The 21,027-nt window shown below is 37.5% G+C and overlaps 2 protein-coding genes and 1 long non-coding RNA gene across 4 annotated transcripts in view; all 3 read right to left on the bottom strand.

Moving 5' to 3' along the window:
- Positions 1-21,027, bottom strand: part of LOC131322467 (uncharacterized) — a 43,752-nt gene that overhangs the window by 6,471 nt on the left and 16,254 nt on the right. The window lies entirely within an intron of this gene.
- Positions 952-9,964, bottom strand: LOC131322469 (uncharacterized). The gene is made up of 8 exons (XR_009198849.1): positions 7,795-9,964; positions 6,731-7,369; positions 5,986-6,609; positions 3,665-3,833; positions 3,532-3,578; positions 2,610-2,659; positions 2,399-2,463; positions 952-1,299 (listed from the first exon to the last, which is right to left on the bottom strand). It is a non-coding gene; the product is annotated as an uncharacterized LOC131322469 (long non-coding RNA).
- On the bottom strand, positions 11,474-14,834 carry LOC131322468 (midasin-like). 2 transcript variants are annotated; one of them, XM_058353798.1, is made up of 4 exons: positions 14,586-14,834; positions 12,993-13,214; positions 12,729-12,908; positions 11,474-12,628 (listed from the first exon to the last, which is right to left on the bottom strand). In XM_058353798.1, exons 2-4 carry the CDS (start codon positions 13,005-13,007, stop codon positions 12,512-12,514), a joined length of 312 nt encoding a protein of 103 aa, XP_058209781.1. In that variant the 5' UTR covers positions 13,008-13,214; positions 14,586-14,834; the 3' UTR covers positions 11,474-12,511. The 2 variants fall into 2 exon arrangements, with proteins under 2 accessions (XP_058209781.1, XP_058209782.1); XM_058353799.1 differs by having other exon boundaries at positions 12,750-12,908.

Below are 21,027 nucleotides of genomic sequence, written 5' to 3'. Positions count from 1 at the left end.
CCAACATGGTACCATATTCAACATTTTATTTGACTACACTTGTAAGTTAAAACATAGAGATCTGGATGCAGAATGTATGGATCACTTGTTATGCTTTAATGTTCAAACTTTTTTTATTATTATTTATGTTCTACATCAGCATTTTCTCAAACACATACATATAATACTCCCTCTGTCCTTTATTTAGAGTTCAATATTCCATTTTGGGCTGTCCCTTAATAAGTGTCCATTTTGTAAAGTTAGTTGGTAAAAGTTGGTGTATTGTCTATTTTGTCCTTAAAAGTAGATTCCATTTTGAAAAGTAAGCAAGTAAAAGTGTAATGATTATGGGTAAGTAGGGAAAGTGAGGGAAAAAGTTGATGTGAAATGTATAATGATGATGTCTTTTTAATAAGTTGGAGTTACGAAGCATGACACTTAAAAAGGAACGGAGATATAACTAAGTGAAGGCTAATAACAATCATTTCATGTCATTTTTCACACCTTTTTGCGATTGAATGACCTAACACATATAACGAGTTGCTACATACAAGCACATTTTCGTCATCAACAAGCATTAAGAGGCACATTTTTTAATTGCATCTCATTACCTTACTAGGATATGCATCTGATGGTAGCCTTCTTAAATATCTTCACCCAAAACAAGAGCAAGGAACTGCAGTAAATTGGAGTGTCCAATGGATTTGATTGTAACCTTTCTTTCTTTTTTTTGGGTACTTGTAACCTTTCCAAATAACAAGAAACAAAAGAAAAGGTCTTTGTTAACTCTACCTGTAAATAAAATGGCATGCACTAGATGTATCATAATAGCAAACAAGTGAAACACATGCAAAGTTTCTCTGAACACACTTTTCCTGCCTCATTTTATCCTAGCATGGATCTTCCATTTACAATTCCTATCATGGATCATCCCCTAAGTTCTGCATCGGCAAAAAGTTCCGCAGGTATAGAAAAAAACTCTGATTTGTGACAAACATCCACAAAGTACCGGCCAAAATTCAAGTTTCATGAAAGGGACAACAGGATAAGTTTTCAAAGAGGCAAGAGAGATTGAATAATCTACATGTAATGAAGATCAAAATACAGTACAGACTACATAGGACACAAAAATTAGTTACCAGAAACTGACAAGTAGAAGACTATCTTATTATTTCCACTTGTTCAATTTCACCACAGTAAGCAAAACTTCTTTGACGTCCTTTTCCGTTGCTCTAGGAAAGAGAGTAGTTACTTCTGCAGTATAGCCGCCAGGATACGAAGTTTTGAAGTCCAACCAAGAATCATTTGCCAAAGTGTGGACTGTTAGAAGCAACTAAAAAAAGATCAACATCTCACGCACTGAAAGGTAATAATAGTCATTCAAGAAACAACTTTCACCATTCAAAGGAAAATAGATAAATACATGCAGCATACATGAAGTTTTGACCCATAAAATTTCCACTTGAATGCTTTTCTATTCCTCAAGAAGAGTCCAAGAGAACTACTAAAAGCACAAAATATATCGAGCTTCTATGTACACACAATGTATCAAACATTTAGGGACAGAGCCAGCGGAAGACCTCGTATTTGCCTGATGATGGAGTCGGTGTTAACCATGTTAGGATTTAGGCTACCCAGTTATTTTGCTATGTTCATTAGACTTAGTTGTTTGTATCTTTTAATTCTATTGGTTTGTTGAACTTCTTTGAATTTCTAAAGCACCAAAAAAAAAAAAAAAAATCATTCTCACTTATGCAATCATTTATTCAAATGACAAGCTAAATAAACTAACTTGCTCTTGCTCTTCCTACTTTCTCACCAATCCAGTTTATTAGCAAATTAAGAATGCTTGGTATGGTTCCTATGTAGATCTAGCTAAAAGCCCAAATCAGGTTCCTATTGCAAAATGAAAAATATGCTTTAACAGAGAACGTGGTAAAGTATAATCATAGTTATCATATAGTCCACTCGAAGAGAGATTGAAAGCAACAAAAATAAGGTGAAAATACAGAAGAAAACAGGAAAAGGAACATTAGGATTGTGAATCGACAAAGTATAAATCTGAAAAGTGATTGTGAAAGAAAACAACATAAGGGCAATAATAGCATGCGTTTATCATAGAAAAACTACCTTCACCGGAAAAAACAAAATACTGAAATTTAAATCCACCCCAATGGTTACATCTTAAAGGAAGAGAATGATTGAAACACATATTCCTGTTCACACTTATTTAATTACAAGCAACATGTGTGTGTGTGTGTGTGTGTATATATATATAAATATATATATAAATAGTGATGGTGATTCACCTTGAGGGCTATATGAGGATAGGTCAAGAAATTGATCCACAACCTATACAAAATATGAACTCTTACCTAAACTGGATTCTCTTATTAGCCCTAAATCAGCGAGGTATTACCTATCAAAAAGGGAAGCTTGTACTGGCTTCCTCTCCAAATAACAATCGAAGAAGAATGATCTCTCCTGAAACACAAATTACCACAGAACAACCAATTATTTCATCTTATACTTGAATCTCTCCTTATTCAGAAACCCTAATTTAAGTTCAAGAAATTGACAAGGGACAAGGTCCTGATAGACAACACAGATCTAAGTAGAGAGTGTATTACCTTAAACTCTGCCAATGCCAAGGTACGAGTTTTAGCTTTTGATCTACCTGCTGCAAATTAGAATGAGTGGGAAGAAGAAAATAGATAAGTATGGGATGGGTACTGCAATAGGGGAAAACAACTCCCAAAATCTGCAGAGAGTAAATAGCGCCACAAGCGAAATTTTTTAGCACAAAATCAAATATTGGTCTGTGGTTAAAGTTCCCCAAAATCAACCCAGGTACGACGTTGTCACATTTAGCTTGTTACACACTCCTTAAGTTTTCAATTCTCTATAAAAGTGCCCCGTTAGACATAATTTTTGGGTCTCTTACTTGAATGCGAAGATAGGAGAGCGAAGGGTAGCGTCCAGCGGGAGCAGAAACTCTTCTGATGGAAACTCTCCTGAAAGAGAAGAACCCACTCGATTCATGTGGCAGAGGACTAGATACTTTGTCCCTTTAACCCACTTACACACTAACCCCACAATGCAATCAAGAATTCCTTGGAAGGAAACTGGTACAAGAGACCTAGCAGACTAGGGAAAGACATAGTATCTACGAATAGATAAACCAATGTAATCTCTACGAATGTATCTAACCCATGAATGATAAACCCCAAAATCCACCACACAAATCAAAACTCTAGAACAAGAAATCATTTAGATATAAAGTTATAAACCAACTATGTTTCATACATGACACGACCGAAGAAAGAAAACATTAAAAACCAACTGGTTTCTTCTAGCATGGATGCAAGATGAAGAAACTAGAAGATTGAACAATCAAGATTAAAACTAATGGGGCAAGATATATACACACAACTAAAACAATAAAATAGATCTAAACTATTTTATGGCCCGTGAATCATAAAATCCCCATTTCACCACCCAAATCGGAGTAAACCCAAGAAACGAAATCGAGAGCTATTTGTTTTCTCTTACTTGAATACAAAGATGAAAGCGGCAAAGGACTGCGTATCAAGAAAGACCTGTCGATGAGGAGAAAATCAAATCAAATCAAAACCCTAACCTTGTATTTGGGCAAGAATTATTAAGGGAAAAAATCAAATCAAACCTGGTGAGGACTCTCCAAACTGGTGGTTTGCTTTAGCCGGAGCAATCCATCCCAATATGGCTTTGATTCTTCTCCGACTACGGAATGAGAAAGAAGAAGAATGATGAAAGCCAGGAGAAATACAGAACAACGATCAAAACTTCAACTCGAGATTAACGCCCTAGAGTACCTGGAGATCAATCCATTAGTGGCCAACTGGTGTTTCGAACAACAACAGAAATCTACACCAGTTCGCACGAAAACAATTGAGAAATCTGAGAAATCTAGCGCCTACAACTTTGGCTGAACCGATTAGAATTTTCAGCAAGGTTTGGCGCCTATAATTTGGGTGGAATGCTATTGAAGACATTAATGAAACGCTGTGGTAATTCAGGCGCGAGTGTTTCCTCCCCTTCTCACAAACGCTATAATTGCTTCTCTATCACAGCATTCCTAAAAAAAGGTTATTAATTAATGCTATTGAAAGCCATAATTGTTGTAGTGTGAGTGTGTGTAGAAATCACTAATTACTGATGGTTTTTGAAATTTGAATGCTTGGTCGATCGTGTATATAAAATGCATGCTAAAAATGCCTAAATACTAGCCAGAAACTTAACATGTTCCACTGACTTACACCTAAACTTGTTATTCCCTTTCCCCAGGCAATCCAAGTACGCATTGCTTATGCATTTTTTATAAGATAGTCAATATGTTATTGGTGCATAGAATTAAATGACTTGGAAACCCTTTTGTAAAGAGAATGTAGCCAACAACCTTGGAGAATAATGCACATCATCCATCGAATCACAGTACAAACAAATAACACAGCAAGGGAACAATTAAGGGAATCTTGAAACAAGATCCAAAAAATCATTCCACAAGCATCTACTAAAGACAAGGCTGGTGCACTATGATGCACGGATACCGACACGGACACGAACATGGGGACATGGGAATTCTGAAAAAATGGGGACACGGATACGACTGAGGACACGCCACGTGTATATTTATTTATTAATTTTAGTTTGACACCCAGAAATTTTTAAAAAATTACAATTTGGCACCAAATTTAAAAAAAAAATTACAGTTTCATCCCAAAAAATTTTAAAAATTACAATTTGGCCCCTGTGTCCCCATCAATGTCCCTCCCGTGTCCCCGTAAAAAATTTAAATTAAATTATGGGACATGCCATGTGGCGTGTCCCATATGTGTCCCCGCGTGTCCCTGCCGTGTCCCAACACTGCGATACTTTGACCTCTAGAGGTGTCAGTGCTTCATAGCTAGTGCATCAACAAAGACAACAAAAGAAAAATAGTAGAATTCCAAACAAAACTAACAGCACAACTAAAATAATATTGCCAATTCCTAACTATGAAGATAAATCTCAAAAGCCAAGAAACGAAGAAAGTGTCAAGGTAGTTCGTAATAGAGTGGCAATTGTAGTGGCATGGCAGCGAAAAAAATTAAGAAGTTTACCCAACAAACGCTTCGTAACAATAGCATCCATGAAAACAAAATTAAAAACTACCTTTCATTGCATGCTAAAGTATTATCCTACCTAATTTTAACTACTCTCTCCGTCCCTTTTTAAGTGTCCCGCTTCGTGACTCCAACTTTTTAAGAAAACATCATCATGACATCTTTTACATTAACTTTTACCTCCACTTTCCCTACTTACCCTCTATGAAGATATCATCATTACACTTTTACTCACTAACTTTTCAAAATGGAATCTACTTTTAGGGGCAAAATGGAAAATGTATCAATTTTTACCCATTAACTTTACAAAATGGACACTTATTAAGGGGCAGCCCAAAATGGAATACTGGACTTTAAAAAGGAGACGGAGGTAGTATAAAAGTTAAACAACATGGTGCCGAAGAAGGGACATTTTTTTTAATTAACCGAAAAGTAAAAAAGGAAACAATTATAAACCTCAAGTTAGAAGAACATATGCAATATTGCTTAGTTGAAGTTTCACCATATGCGTCCAAAGGATTTACAATTTTTAGTAGGAAAGCACAGAAATTCAACTGATTTTCCTTCCATTGTAAATCACAAAAGCAGATTGGAAAAAACTTGCATGAACTTCTAATAATTACAGTATTCGCACTGTTCATTTCTTCCTTAAACGTTGAACGTATAAAGAGCAAAAGAAAGTAGAATAATAGGCCAAATCTTTTTTCATGTTAGGAAAATTGAAAAATAAGTATAGAGAAACAACGAATTTGAGCAATGGGAAAATCTGGAAAAACTAAACACCATAAAATTGTGAGGGAAAGAAAACACAAAATTATCATGAACATGTATTCAAACAAGTCATAGCAAAGATAAATACTACCTTTCCGTTCCACAATTCCTTACGCTTGTTGTCATTCTAATACTAAAAGGGCTCCTGGGAAGGAACTCAACCGTCACCATAGGCTGAAGTATACAGTAAAAATACCATGATCTACAAGAGAATATCACAACAAATAAGCTGCAATTGTTTGTTAATGTACAAAATTACTTTTCTCAATAAATCGGTCAGGGTTCTTGGAATTCTTGAGGACTATATAGTATAGAAACGGGAATGAGTCAAGGTATTTTGCAAACTTCATATTACCACCCAGAAATGATACCTCCTGGAGGCCCAAAAATGCATAATTAAGTTCATGGCAGAGGACCTATTTTCGTTCAGGAAGTAAAAAAAAAAAAGAGGGAAAATAGTAAAGAAATAATTACCACACTCCCCTTTTGTACAAAAACTGCCTTTAACTCGTTACTTTTGGGGACACATTCTCACAAATCAAAAGGGCAATTTTGTGAAATGGGGTGTATTTTTAGAGAAGAGGGAATGTGACAACCACAATAAATAAGGAGATTCCATGCAATCCATCATGGACTCTTGAGGGCTATCAAGAAGTAGACATGCGACCATGGGCTTTCTACTCAAGACATCCCTTACGCAGCGCTTCAAGTTTTCCTGCATTTGATTTGGGTATAAACAAGAATCGATCAAAAGTACAAAAAAGTACAAACCATATAGCTGTAGCCTGTAGGAGATGAGCATAGTTGCTGCTGTCAATGTGATAGAAAGTGGTTACCGTTTTGTGGAACAAGCTGTTGCACAGGATTCTGTCCTGAAGGGAGTCGTGCAACTACAACATCCAGCATGTTGTTCACATACTTCAAGAGATCAACCACCGGTTCATCTACTATGGGGTTCTCTTGCTTAAATGTCAAGCTTGAGATAATCTGTACAAGTTAGTCAAATGTCAGATCAAAAAGAAAAAGAGGAAATATGTATCTCTTTCCATGGATGGAGGAAATATGTATCTCTTTCCATCTTCGTCATCTCCTGATTCCTCACTAACACTAAATGTATGAGCAGCAAAATCCTGTTCCATCTCAATACCTATGTTGTTTTTTGCTGGGAACTTCACCTTAGTCCGCTTGTCCGTCATTCGGCTGCAGAAGCACAAAGGAGAAAAGATAAATAGCATCAATACTTATGGGCTCTGAAGTCCGGATCCATACCTTTTCTGAATCCCCAAGGAGTTGATCTTCGTCAGTTATTTGAACACTAACATCAATTTGCCCTGCACCCTCTCCCGTACCTGTTACTTTTGCCTCTTGAGTTTTATCAAGCCTAGATTCCTCCATTGCTTCTTCATTACAGATCCCATATCCTTTTGAATATAATGAGGCAAAAATCTCAGCATGGAAATAAGTTATTTAGATACCTGCCATTAAATTTACAAGAGATGTCTGAAGTCAGAGAGAGAGAGAGAGAGAGAGGAGCAAGAGAATTGCATATAAAATCAGAGGTTTGTTACTTTGTGTGACAACAATATAGAAGCTCTTTAAGACTTAGGTTTAACAGATTCTGTCAAACTGAATTTACACCGATCTGAAATCCTGAAAATTTAGAGTGATCTAGCATACCATTCTGTGAACAACTAGGAAATCATGCGGAAGACTTTGGCCAAAGTACAATACAGAATCAACTAGGGAACAGAGATGCTTTATATGTGCTCCAACTAGGACAGTGAGATTGGGGCCTTTCATTACAGTCATTTACAAGCTTTAACTGATAAAGTCATATCAGATAAAAGATTAAACTAAGAAGGAATAAAAAAATGAAAGAGTACACAAAAAGTCGTCTTACAGCGAAATCAATTGCCTTGACTACTGCATCACATATGATGCCTAACCGCAGATTCGCTACATATGTCTAAAATAGAGCCTTCCACAGAGTGATGTTCCCGAGTGACTCTGCACAAAATGTGTCTCAGCTATTCCAAGTGCCTATGCTGTGAAATGCCTGCACAATATGCTTATAAGTTTCTTTGACAGCTTCATAAAACCCAGCTTCAAGTACACACACGGTTTCTGCGGGACAATTGGTGCCGTTCTCATTATGTCTTGATTGCAGGTTACCATCATAATCTAATTCTAGTAAGCTAGCCTGCAAAACATCTAACTGTTTGGTTTTATAGTCCTATATCAACCACTTCCTTTATTCTTTAATTCAAGGTTGTATATAGACGCTTTGTAATGCATAACATACGTTCAACAAATTGGTTGGCTAGATTAAAAAGACTGCATTGGAATCCAGCAACAGATTCATTGTGGTCAAATCTTTCTAAGATGGGGTCCGTGCAGAAACATAGTGAAAACACGTATATACATCTACACACACACTTGTGTATCTATATAATATGGGAGGGTGGTTTATATTTTCCACCGTTGGATTGGTACATATTTTCCACCGTTGGATTGGAAATACATTTCTGATGGAATGAAAGTGATATGTACGAATTAATTTTTTGGGTAACTCTAAATTAGGCATTGGAATTTAAAGTGATAGGTACATATTGATTTTTTGGGTATTGAGACTGTACATATCCAAGTGATATTTACGTATTTCCTTCTAAAAAGGCCAATTACCTATGGATTTTTAAAAAGGCTAAATTACATATATGTACCTATGAATTGATTTTCAGTTAATAACTGATCCCATAAATCATGGGATTACCTATGAATTGATTTTCCAGAAATTCGTGACTACTTATAGTAATCTATAATTAGTGAATACACGTTATAATCAGCCAAAATCAATCTCTCTCTCTCTCTCTCAGTTGTAGGGACCTTAAATTTATTATTGTTGCAATTCAACTTTAAACCGTTGAGTTAGCCAAATGATATAAAAAGTTATTGATTGTTATGTATATCTCACTTTAATTCACATTCATTTGGTCATTAACTTTTTCCTCTTTTCTTTGTTATTTGTCACAGTAGTTTATGGGTTGGTTTTTTGCACTATGGGAAGTTCAATTTCCACCAAAAAATTTAATTATGGGTTGGTTCTTTCTATTTATTTTGTTTGATTCCGGGGGTAGTTGTTGTTTGAGCTACTATTATTCATGGCTATTTTGAGCATCCTTTCCCCAACCCCACCCCCCAATTCTGTTTTGAAAAATAAAGTTTTTTCCTTAGTCTATTATGAATTCGACTGATTTTTTTAAAAAATGATTGAGATTTTTTTTAAAAATGATTGAGATGACCGAACCAAACTGTTCCAAGCACACACCGAACTGAATGGTTACTTCCACAAAACGGTCGGTGCAGGTGCAAGAGTTTCAAAAACAGACTTGAATGGTTCAGTGCGAAAAGTGGAAAAAAAAAACAGATCGATTCCAAACCGATTTTATCGCTAATCGTAAGACATGGGTTTTGTTGGGCTTGCCAAGACTTAGTTTTGGACGTATATCATCTACCCAAAATAATTTCCACACAGATATGTATGGGGATTGAAAATTTTTCATTTTTCATTGGCTTTGAAAGAAGGGTTTGGTTTGTATTTTCAGACTTGCTATTGCCTCTATTGGGATAAATCCACGGATACTTTTGTTGAAACACAATTACTTTTTAGTCATAATCGGATTCATAATCTTATGCATCTTATAATTGAATCGATCATGTGTAAAAGTTCTGCGTGGGTAATTTCTTGATCAATTTTGGTCATTTTGAACCCACATTGGCTGGAAAGGTACAATTCAAAATGATGCTACAAGTTTTTTGGGTATCATTTTCCATTCTCGTATGCCTTTTACTGCATATATCCAATTAAAGAATCAGGATAACTCTGAATTTTATGAGGTATTACGTGCGTTTAATTTGCTCCATGCACAAGTTAGGGATTAATAAATTATTTTTCCTTTATTTACCGAATCAAGTAATTAGTAATTAACCAGATCCATGAATATGGTTTTTTCATAGTTAGAATTGTTAGACAGGGATTGAGATATTGCACGCGAGCCCACTATTAGTTTGCCAGTGTTGATTGTTTGAGTCGTGTCTTCAAGCACGGGCATGCGCTAGTGTATGTATAGGGAAGGGTAAAATATGTACTTGCCCCATAAACAATCAAAAAAATATTTACTTCCCCCTTCAACTACCAATTGAACACCATTGCCCCTCCAACTATCAAACTATTACTTAATAAGGACAATCCCTCCCTAACTAGGTTAGTTGAAGGCTATTAATGTCTTTTAACCTACCCTATATGTATATGTATGTATCCTCTTCTTCCTCTCTATCTCACAATGAGGTCAGATTGTTAAATGAAAAGAAAACAAGGAAATAATGAAGTAAAGGATGTAAACCCTTTCATCAATTTGCAATGCAAATTCAAAGTTAAGGATGGTTTTATATGCAAGGAAACTTACCAGAAAAACCAATAATCGTATTACGAAGAGGGAAAAAGAAGTTACATTAAAAGATGGGGAGTGCTTTTGCCATTCCACTTTTTGTTAATGCCACTCCCCTTCTCTCACAAAACAAATCATCTAATCAAGACCAAAACAAATCATCTAATCAAGACACAAAGGGGAGTGGCATTAACAAAAAGGGGAGTGGCAAAATCAATTCCCTAAAAGAAAGGGGAAACTATGAAAAGTAGGGAAAAGGAAACAGAGAATTTAAAATTTTCTGTTACGATTTGTAGAAAATCAAATGGGTCTATTCCTTGATAGTTTAGGACTGCTGCTTACTTCACCTCTAAACCCAAACCTTTTCCATATCTTAGTCCGTCCTCTCTCAATGTCCTCATCAACTTCCCTCCTACCCTCAACCGATGGTAGGACAAGTCAAGTGAAATCAGAAATACCGGCGTGGTACAAAACCGTAATCATTTTCGAAAAAAGCAGTTGAAAAATCCGAGGAGCGATGGTGAGGGCAACACCAGAAATGGAGCATTAATAGCCTTCAACTAACCCAGTTAGGGAGAGGTGTTAACTTTTCCGTCCAAGATTTGGACGGGAGGGAGGGATTGTCCTTAGTAATGGTTTGGTAGTTGGAGGGGCAAGGTGTTCAATTGGTAGTTGAAGGGGGAAGTAAATGTCTTTTGGATAGTTTAACGGGCAAGTACATGTTTCACCCTATATGGAAAGTCTATTAACACAACAATATGCACGACTTGTTGAAGTGGCATTGTATCATTGGGCAAAGTAAAATGGCGTCTCATTCATTACCAATGACGCAATGCCACCCAAGCATGTTGTACAAAATGTTGTGCTAGTAGCATACTTCATATGTTTATGTATGAATCTACTACCTTCTTTAATATAGGCTTAATTTCAAAAACACCCCTCAACTATCAACATCACCCCCTTAACTAAAAAACTGGCCGACATGATCCTCTCAACTATTAAAACTAAGCAACTTCACCCCATCCGTCCAAATTTGTTAACATTTTGGACGGAAAAATTGTATAACTTGGATGTCAAATGAAATCTAAGCCCAAAATGCCCTTCACTTCTTCTTCTTCTTCTTCTTCTTCCTCCTAACCAAGAACACCCAAACCCAGAATTTGAATACCCTTTTTCATATCAAACCCAGATTTTGAATACCCCTCATTTCTCTTCTTCTCTTCTCTCTCCATAACCTAGAACACCCAAACCCCTTTTTCAGTTCAAACCCAGAATTTGAATACCCCTCATTTCACTTCTTCTTCTCTTCTCTCTCTCCATAACCAGGAACACCCAAATCCCTTTTTTGGATCAAACCCAGAATTTGAATACCACTTATTTCCTCCCTCATTCCAAACGCAAACCCAGAACTTGAATTCTCCTTTTTCTCCTCTCTCTATCCACATAACCAGGAACACCCCAAATACAACCCAACCAAACCCAGATTTTGAGCCCAGATTTTACTTCAATCCCAAAACGGATTCAACTTAGTTTAAAGAAAAATCCCCCATCTTTAAAGCCCTCCATAAAAATCAGTGTTCTTCAGCATGGATTTCAATATTTTACTTAAATCCATACGCATATAACTGTACATAACTTACCGTGTAACAATCAAAGCTTTGGGGCTTTGCATGATCGCAAAGATGTACGATTTCAAGCGAACGGGTTTGATTGTTAAGTGAACAGGTTTGATGGTTCAGTTTAGGGTTTCAAACAGGTCTGCAATTCGAGATTAATGGTTCAGTGTGTGGGTGTTTCGAGCGCTTCGATCTCAGGAGGGCTTAGGTTTAGGTGGGCGTATCGATCTCAGGTGGGTTTAGGTGGGTTCACGGTGTCCTCGTCGGTTCATGGTTTACTTGACGATTGGAGAGAGAGATGTGAGAGATGAAATGATCTAATCTGCCCTAACTTTACATAAGGGTATATTTGTCATTTGATCCTTTTCCGTCCACAAAATTAAGTGGAGAGGGGGTGAAGTTGCTTAGTTTTGATAGTTGAAGGGGTCATGTTGGCCAGTTTTTTAGTTAAGGGGGTGATGTTGCAAAAACAAGATAGTTGAACCTCTTCGACAGATCTTCTATCCTCATCTTGCTCGCGCAAAGCAGGCAGATGCCTCTCAAACTCCTTTACCATCTAGAAATTCTGCAAGACAAACTGCTCCATTTGCTTCGAAATGACATAAGGATGAAAAGGTGTTACCACTGAGGTTAGAACTCCATCCCGGCCAAGCAGAAGATTATCCAGTAAATCCTGGTGGAAAGTTTACATTAGTAAGAGCACTCTGATACCAAGGGGAAACACAACTCAAAAGAAAGAAAAAATAAAAACCAATCGAGTGTTACTAACTTACTACAATGAATAATATGAGCACCTTAGATTTCTGAAAGTCCGGAATAAACTTCTCAAGGAAAACACAAACCCTATTTGTGGCACCTTTGACACTTTGGCAAGTTTTAAAATGAGTACTTTCAACTGTTTTTAGCAGCAGACATTCTTCAACCAACAAAGAACACAAAGTTCCAAGCAGTTGCTGCATACAGAAGCGTTGTCACAATCCAAGGCTCTAGACATTTAAGTTTCATAGCCACAATTTTAATTAAAAGTGAAAGCTTACCTTTTGTGGCCACATGCAAATATATGTGGTATGCTGGTTCTGTGCAAAATAGCAATCGCTACTTGCAACAGTCTCACAGAAAAAGGAGCTGGAGAATAGATTTTCAAAAAGCGTTGAACATCTCCTTAAGCGTGTCAGCTGGTTGGCCAAACCGTATGCGGCAGCCTATTGCTGCTGCTGTATTTCAATAAGATGGTCAAGGAAAGAACCTGATCTGTTAACCTACACAAACAATAGGAAATCATACGTGTCAGGTACAGTCTTAATAGATCTTACAGTCAGGAAAATTTCCAAATACAATACGATCTAATTGTTGAACTGAACGAAATCCTGTTAGCATTTTCTTTAGAATGGGTTGAAAAACTTTTTTCTGTGAGCTCAGTTTGCAAGTGCGGAGTGACGAAGGGTTGATCAGATAGAATAATCATCTGCAACATTGAGTCTCTCAAACATAGGACTCCGAAAGCAACAAAATAAGACAAATGTATATCCTAACCATCATACTACCGGAAAAATATTAAGTTAAAAATCTTCGTGTACATAAGATTTATTAACCACAGTTGACATTAATCTCCAATATTTACTGATATTTTAACAACCATTTGGGCACTAAGCAACTAGGGGAAAAGTTCTTAAGATCTTTAAGGACATTCCATAGACAATCAGAACATTGGACTCGTCCCCACCACCACCACACATGCACACACCAGAAATATAACAATAGACAAACAAATAAACAGCTAAAAACCAAAAGGGAAGAAAGAAAATGTAGAACCAAAGGTTAATTGGTATGCAGACAAGAAACATGCATGGCCAGCCTTAACATTTTGGGCCCAAAGCAAACTCCCAATATCAGATACAATGTATCTTCGAGCAAATTGCAAGGCCCTTATCTTGCAAGGCCCTCATTGCAAGAGTTGTACAAATAAGGTACTCCCTCCATCCCACAAAGTTGGTACCTTTTGGGGAATCAAATTTTCTAAGGGAACACAATCCTTACTCCTCCAAATAAAAGGGTTTCCAAAAGTGCTGCCCTTTTGAAAATTTATGATTACGCTTTAAACTCTAATTCATTTTCCCTCCACTTTTGTGTTTAACTTTGAATATGGAAATGAAGGGCAAACTTTTTTGGGACTGAGGGAGTATTTTGTTTCTCGATTAAATCCATGGAAAATAATAATAAAGTCGTATTAGCTTGCTCGAATGTCTTGATACCCACATATCAGTCATACGTTACTTTTCCAGGAAAAGTTTTCCTTAACTGCAAAAGTACTAATATCATAGTTAATTTTAGGTATTTTTCCTTATATTGTGCAGAAGGGAAAAAAAGTAAATGAAGCGAACAAGAGACGATATCCAACCACTGAAAAGCCTGAGAGTCAAAAATAAGATGCGTAGATTTAATGCTTCAGTCGCTAACCGCTACTCCACGTCTCTACTATATGGAAACATGGTAATTCCTGTACAGCAAAACCAACTTGAGCTCTAACTTTTCCTGATGGACAATTTTGTCCTGTTGTTAAAACCAACATGGCAGCATGGCTCAACCTGTCCGACAACTAAAACCTCATGCCCTCCAAATAAAAGATCTACCTGTTCAAGAGTGAAGTCTTTATGGAAATTGAGCAAATGTGCCGCAAAACGTGGACTGAAGCCATGCTCTTAAAGTGGTATCCGTTTGCTGTTTCCCATTCGCTCTCCAAACTTTCATGGGGAAAACTTGGAAGCTGGCCCGTAGCAGAAAATGAATCCTTGGATGACAGTCCACCTTGTGTAAGCAGCAAATACTTTGTCTTATAGGAAGGCCGCATAAGCCACTGATTTGGTTGGTTGGATTCCAATTGATCCCATATAATGCCCAGAAATGATATAATGCCAGCCAACAAAGAAAAGCCATTGTCAGACTTCCGATAAACAAGGATTTAAGAGGGATAGATAAAGTACTTCTCAAATCAGAAGGCTGAAATCAAAATTATGGGTAAGCTAATTTACCTCCAAAAATGTAGACCTGTGCTTTAGACAGCCCATATGCATCGGTGGGCTAAAGCCCTCCTCTTCCCCAAGCTCTTGTTTTCATCCTTCCAAAGCTCATTACAATCAATTGCAGTTCTACAAATATTTCCAAAGGTAGACCACACTTGTTTGCGCTCTTCCTGGTACACAACGCTTGTAGACTGGGAAGCTAAGAATTGGCTGATTGTACTTCCATTAGTAGCAGGATTCGTGTGAACAGGCTCCACTCCCAACACAGAAGCGTGGATTTGTGCTCCAAAGTCAGATTCATGAGCGCGATCCCGTCGACAGAGGAGCGCAATACCGACCGACCTCGGAGCGCGTCTGGTTCTCTGGCAACTCCTTTTTGGGGAAGACAACGACTGCAAAATGAGAACTTAAAATAAGTGTCTGGACCGCAAAATGAGAACTTAAAAATAATACTCCCTCCGTTCCTAAATGAGAGTCCCTCTTTGGAATTCCAACTTTTTTAGGGGACATGTAATCATTACACCTACTTTCCACCATTACCCTTATATTCTACCTATTTTGCACCATTTGTATTCAAATAAGAGGGACACTTTTGAAGTTTTATCAAATTTCCACTTCTATTTTTGGAAAGGGACAATCATTTTAAAACATCCCAAAATAGAATAAGGGACTCTCAATTTGGAACGGAGGGAGTATTTATTTTTCAAGAAAAATTCAAATTTCTTTCAATAATTTGCAGGACATCCATGAGTTCTTTTATTAATTTATAAAAAAAAAGTTGAAATTTTTTCTTGTAGAAAACGTATTATTTTAAAGTCTTCATTTTGCGGACGGGTAACTTATTTTGGGACGGATGGAGTATATGTTAGTTGCGGGTATCCACGACAAAAAGAAAAGGTATACCCTTTAGGGATGGCCATCTCGGCCGACCCGTCCAAATCCGATCCGTTATCTGCTCCAAATGGATCGGATATTCGGAGATTTTTTCAGATATCGGAGCAGATTCGGATTTTTTTTTAAAAAAATTTCGGATATCGGATTGGATTTGGAGGTAAGTTCGCCTCCGATCTCCGATCTATATCTGATCCGAATGCCCCCACTATAAATACCTCTTATTTTTTACCTGTTAGGGTTATAACCACAAAACACACCCAGCTCTCGCCTCTCTGACTTAGAGGTAGCTCTACTAGGGGTGTGCACGGGTCGGACGGGTCGGGTTCGGCCCCGAACCTGAACCCGACTGGTCGGGTATCGATTTTTTTTTTAGCCCCGAACCTGAACCGAACGAGTGGGAATAACCATCCGCGTGCCCGATTTTTTGGTCGGGTCGGGCCAAACCCGAATTGGGCTACGTGAATTGTTCGGTTTGGGCCGAGTCGGGTCGGGTAAGAAAAACAGCACCCCGAGTCCCAAACCAAAAACTGATTTTTTTCAAAAAATGGACCCGTACCCGACCGAACCACATGTTCGGCCCCGCCCGAAACCCTTCGGGTTGGGTCCGTCGGGCCACGGATTTTTTGCACACCCCTAAGCTCTACTGCCGACTTCAAGAGTTCAAGTCCCCATGGTCCACGACTCCACCGTCCACCCCACTACCCCAGTCAATCTCCCTCCCCAGTCGACGTCGAGTGTCGACCAGGGTACTCTCTCTCTCTCTCTCTCTCTCTCTCTCTCTCGCTCTCTCTATTTGCATTATGTAATCTACTAATCCCTCTCGCTCTCTCGAGATCTGTTAGGGTTATTTCTTAATGGCGATGCCCCCTCCTCGCTCGAGATCTCCGACTCCAACCGGACCAACCCTATGCTCGTCAAGGTAAACCAAATATCACAAAACAAACAGGTAACAGGTTCGTTGATCGGCTCTATTCTTGGGTTTCTTGGAAAATCGAAAATCATTCTTCAATCTATCTCTCTGTCTCTCGATTTGTGGGTTTGAGACTGTGAATTTATACAGAAATTGCAATGTTTACCCACGGTGTAACATCTTTGTGGGTTTTTAGGGTTAGTTATTGTAGGGATCTACATTATATATAAGCTTATGTGGTCCAGGAATCTGTTGCTCTGTTTATCCATGAATAATGAGATAGGGTAGAAAGGCATGTTATATATTGGCTTTTTCTGATTATCCAACACTTGATATGTGCTTTTTCTGTTATACATGGAAGTTATGGAGACTAACAAAAATGAATGAGTAGTTTTGGTTTGTGAAAAAAGCTCAGAAAGATTGTAGTAGTGGTGTTGTTTGTACTCTGAGTTCAGATGAGTAGTTTTTGAAGTTCACCAAATGGTTTATCATTCCATGTATGCATGTGCATATCCTGCTGCAACACTACTTTAAATGCATGTGATCTTATGTTTATAAAATCTTTTATGTTTTTTAATATGTAGTGTGCCAACTTGGGAAAGTAACTCTACGTCAACTGAAATTGAATCGAATGAGGCACAATTACCAACACTTGATAGTTCACAAGCAGAAACCGAGTCAAATTCCCTACAAATGAACCAGAAGAACTTGGGTATACTTCTGATGGTGATAAAATATTGTCAAAAGGTAAATGTAGGAGCACAGTTTGGGAGCATTTTCAGAAAATACAAAACTAAGGACACTAGTGAAGAAAAAGCAAGGTGCTTGTATTGTAAAAAAAAGTTTGTTGGGAGTAGTAAGAGTGGAACAACACATTTGAAAGATCATACTAGTTCTTGTTTCATGAAAAAAGCGATTGATAGCAAGCAGAAGTTTATAACACCTAGTCTTTTGATGGGGGAGGGAAAAAAGGCCAACATTCAATCATATAGCTATGATCCAGAAGTTGCTAGGAAACAACTAGCTTACATGATAATAATGCATGAGTACCCTCTAAGCACGGTGGAACATGCTGGGTTTAGGAGATTTTGCCATGCTTTACAACCTGTGTTTCATGTGATTTCTTGGAACACTATGAAGAGGGACATTTTTAAGATATATGATGTTGAGAAGCTGAAGACAATGAGGCTTATGGAAAGAAACAAAAGTAGAGTTTCCTTGACTACGGATATGTGGACATCTATCAGTAAGAAAAGAGGGTTCATGGTTATCACGGTGCACGTCATCGATGATTCTTGGAAGTTACAAAGCCACATTCTTAGGTAATTTTAATTTTATGCAAGTTTAATTTTATGCAAGTTGAGTGTTGTTATTGTACATTCATACTTAATAGTAACGGTTTTATTTAGGTTTGTGTATGTGCCATGTCCACACACGGCGGAAGCATTGTGTCAGGTGTTGATGGATACCTTTTTGGAGTGGAATATTGATAGAAAATTGTCTACTTTGACAGTTGATAATTGTACTACCAATGATGCAATGATTGATTTGTTGTTGGAAAAACTTGGAAGTGATCATATAAGGTGTAAGAGTTTGTTTCATGTGCGATGTGCTGCCCACATTCTTAACTTGATTGTGAAAGATGGTTTGGATGTCATTAAGTCTTCCATTGTGAAGGTTAGGGATAGTGTTGCTTATTGGACAGCAACTCAAAAGAGAGAGGAGACATTTGAAGGTGCAGCTCGCCAATTGGGAATTACTTATGGTAAAAATTTGTCTCTTGATTGTCCTACAAGGTGGAATTCCACCTTTTTTATGCTTCAAACTGCCATAAAATATAGGAATGCTTTTGGTCGGTTAAAACTCAAGGATATCCCCAATATAAAAGTTGCCCAAATGATGATGATTGAAACTTGGCTGAAGAAATGTGTGAGAGATTGGAAATATTCTACAAGGTCACTTTGTTGTTTAGTGGGACTACCTATCCTACCTCCAATTTATTTTTTCCAGATGTATGTGATATTAAAGTTAGATTGTCAGAGTGGGTCTGTTGTGGGATTGATGTAGTGGAAGAAATGGCCTTGAATATGATTGAGAAATATGACTAGTATTGGGACAATACGCATGGATTTTTGGCAGTTGCAGTCGTGCTGGACCCAAGGTTCAAGATGTCCTTGATTGAGTACTACTATAAAAGAATTTATGGAGAGCATGGTGTTGGGATGGCGAAGGACATTCGAAGGTGTTATGACTTGCTTACGTTGTACCAAGGTAAATCTTCAAGCAAGGATCGTAGTGAATCTTCAAGCAAGGCGCCGCCCACTACCTATTTGAGGGATAGGACTTCTCTCTCCGATTATCTTGATCAACAAAAGAAAACTAAAACTGTGCATGTAAAGTCAGAATTAGATCGTTATTTGGAGGAGGAGCAGTTACCAATGTGTGATGATTTTGATATATTGGCACGGTGGAAATCTAATGGTTTAAAGTACCCTGTTTTGCAAGCCATAGCTAGGGATATGTTGGCCGTGCCTGTGTCTATTGTTGCATTGAAGTCCTCTTTTAGCACTAGTGGTAGGGTGGTGAGTCCAAGTCGTAATAGACTTCACCCGAAGACTTTGGAAGCCTTAATGTGTACTCAAAGTTGGTTGGCGGCTTTGGAGAATGAAGGTAATTTTGATAATCTTCTCTTTTTCATACTATATTTTTTTGTCTTTGCTAATATGCTATAACAATGATTGTTCTTAATTAAGTCTTATTTTTTTTCAAGTAGAGGTTCCAACTATCAATGAATGAGGATATGGATGTTGATGACTGTATGTCCGATGTCACAATTGTTGATGATTGATCAGGTTATGGGTAAGTTGTTTCATTTTTACTGTGAAAAGATTATGTTCAGCTTATTGCTTAGAATGGTCACTTATAGTATGCTGAAAAGTTTTACACTTGTACTGATAGAATAGATTATGTTCAGTTTGTTGCTTAGAATGGTCAGTTATAGTTTTCACGAAACACTGGAATGTGATAATGATGATTGATGATATCTGCTACTTTTATAGCAGTAAAGAAGGATTGAATTGTTGTGAATGCATCTCCTTGAAAAGAAAGTTATGGCTTTTCCCTTGTGGTATTGCAGTTCAATGTTCTGAGCATGCAACAAGCAAGATGGCTTTTGGCGACATGCATCAGTAGACTTTTACATGATCTTTCATTTGTTATAAGTTATAAGATTGGGGTCAGTCGACTACTAGACTTATTTAAGAGTTTGGAGGAAGTGTGCAACCATTTGAGTGTTGGCATTCAATCCCTGATTACTAGGTTTCAGTTATGGCCTTCTATTATCTGAGAGATGTAGGGAAGACTGAGGAGCAATCTGGGCTACAGTCCAGTTGCAAGTGTAAAACGTAAATTGAACTTGGGATTAGTATGTGTCCAGAATAAGCTAGTTTCTGCCCCATCTGAGCCAATTGTGAGGCTCCGAATGAAATCCATGGACAATCTTCTGGTCACTTTTTTGTGTTGTGCAGGATAAACAAAATATACTCTCCAGGCGTAGAAGTTTGCATTTGAATGTTGAGTTTAGGTTGCTTTTGATGCGTCAGTTCATTTTTTATTTTTAATCATCTTAGTTGATTATATGTCGTAGAGAGTGATATATGTTTGTATTTTATGTCACAGGTGGTACTATGGAATTTTTGGAGTTTGGACTTTTGGATGGATGCTTCTAATTAGAGTGATATGCTTTCAATGAACCAATATGGTGTACTCATTTTTTTGGAGGTTCAAGAACTTTAGAATTATGTAATTATGAAGTATGGAATTATGAACTTTAGTATTTTGTATTGTATTTGCTACTACGGAATTATGTAATTATGAAGTATGGGAGCCCAACAATGTGTTGTTGGATGAACTCTAGTATTGTTGTTGGATGCAATGGTGTTGGTTTAACTTGATTGGCTAAGTTAATGCCTAATAATTGTGTAATCTGTGCTTTTGGCAAATTGTGGAACTCTAGTATTGTTTTTTTTTTTTGGAATCCTTCTTTTTTAAGGGCACTAACCAAGAATCAGTGACTTAATTGGCTAAGTTAATGTCCTACAGAATTTGTTCTTTTTTTTTCAAATTCGGATATCCAAATCTCCGATCGGATCTCCGCTCCCCGTTTGGAGCGGGGATGGAGTATCCAAACTATATCCGATCGGAGTTTGGAGCGGATTCGGAGGACGGGGTGGAGGGTCCAATCCAACC

The sequence above is a fragment of the Rhododendron vialii genome, chromosome 4a, assembly GCF_030253575.1.
Source record: "Rhododendron vialii isolate Sample 1 chromosome 4a, ASM3025357v1".
Classification (NCBI taxonomy): domain Eukaryota; kingdom Viridiplantae; phylum Streptophyta; class Magnoliopsida; order Ericales; family Ericaceae; genus Rhododendron; species Rhododendron vialii.
Note: the sequence above shows the minus strand (reverse complement) of the source record. Positions and strands in the feature narration are given on the sequence as shown.

Bases quoted from the DNA above. Each gene is read 5' to 3' on its own strand.
- LOC131322468 (XM_058353798.1), bottom strand. The intron at 12,629-12,728 runs GTAAGTTAGTAA...ACTTTCCACCAG, and splicing joins TGCTCATATTATTCATTGTA to GATTTACTGGATAATCTTCT.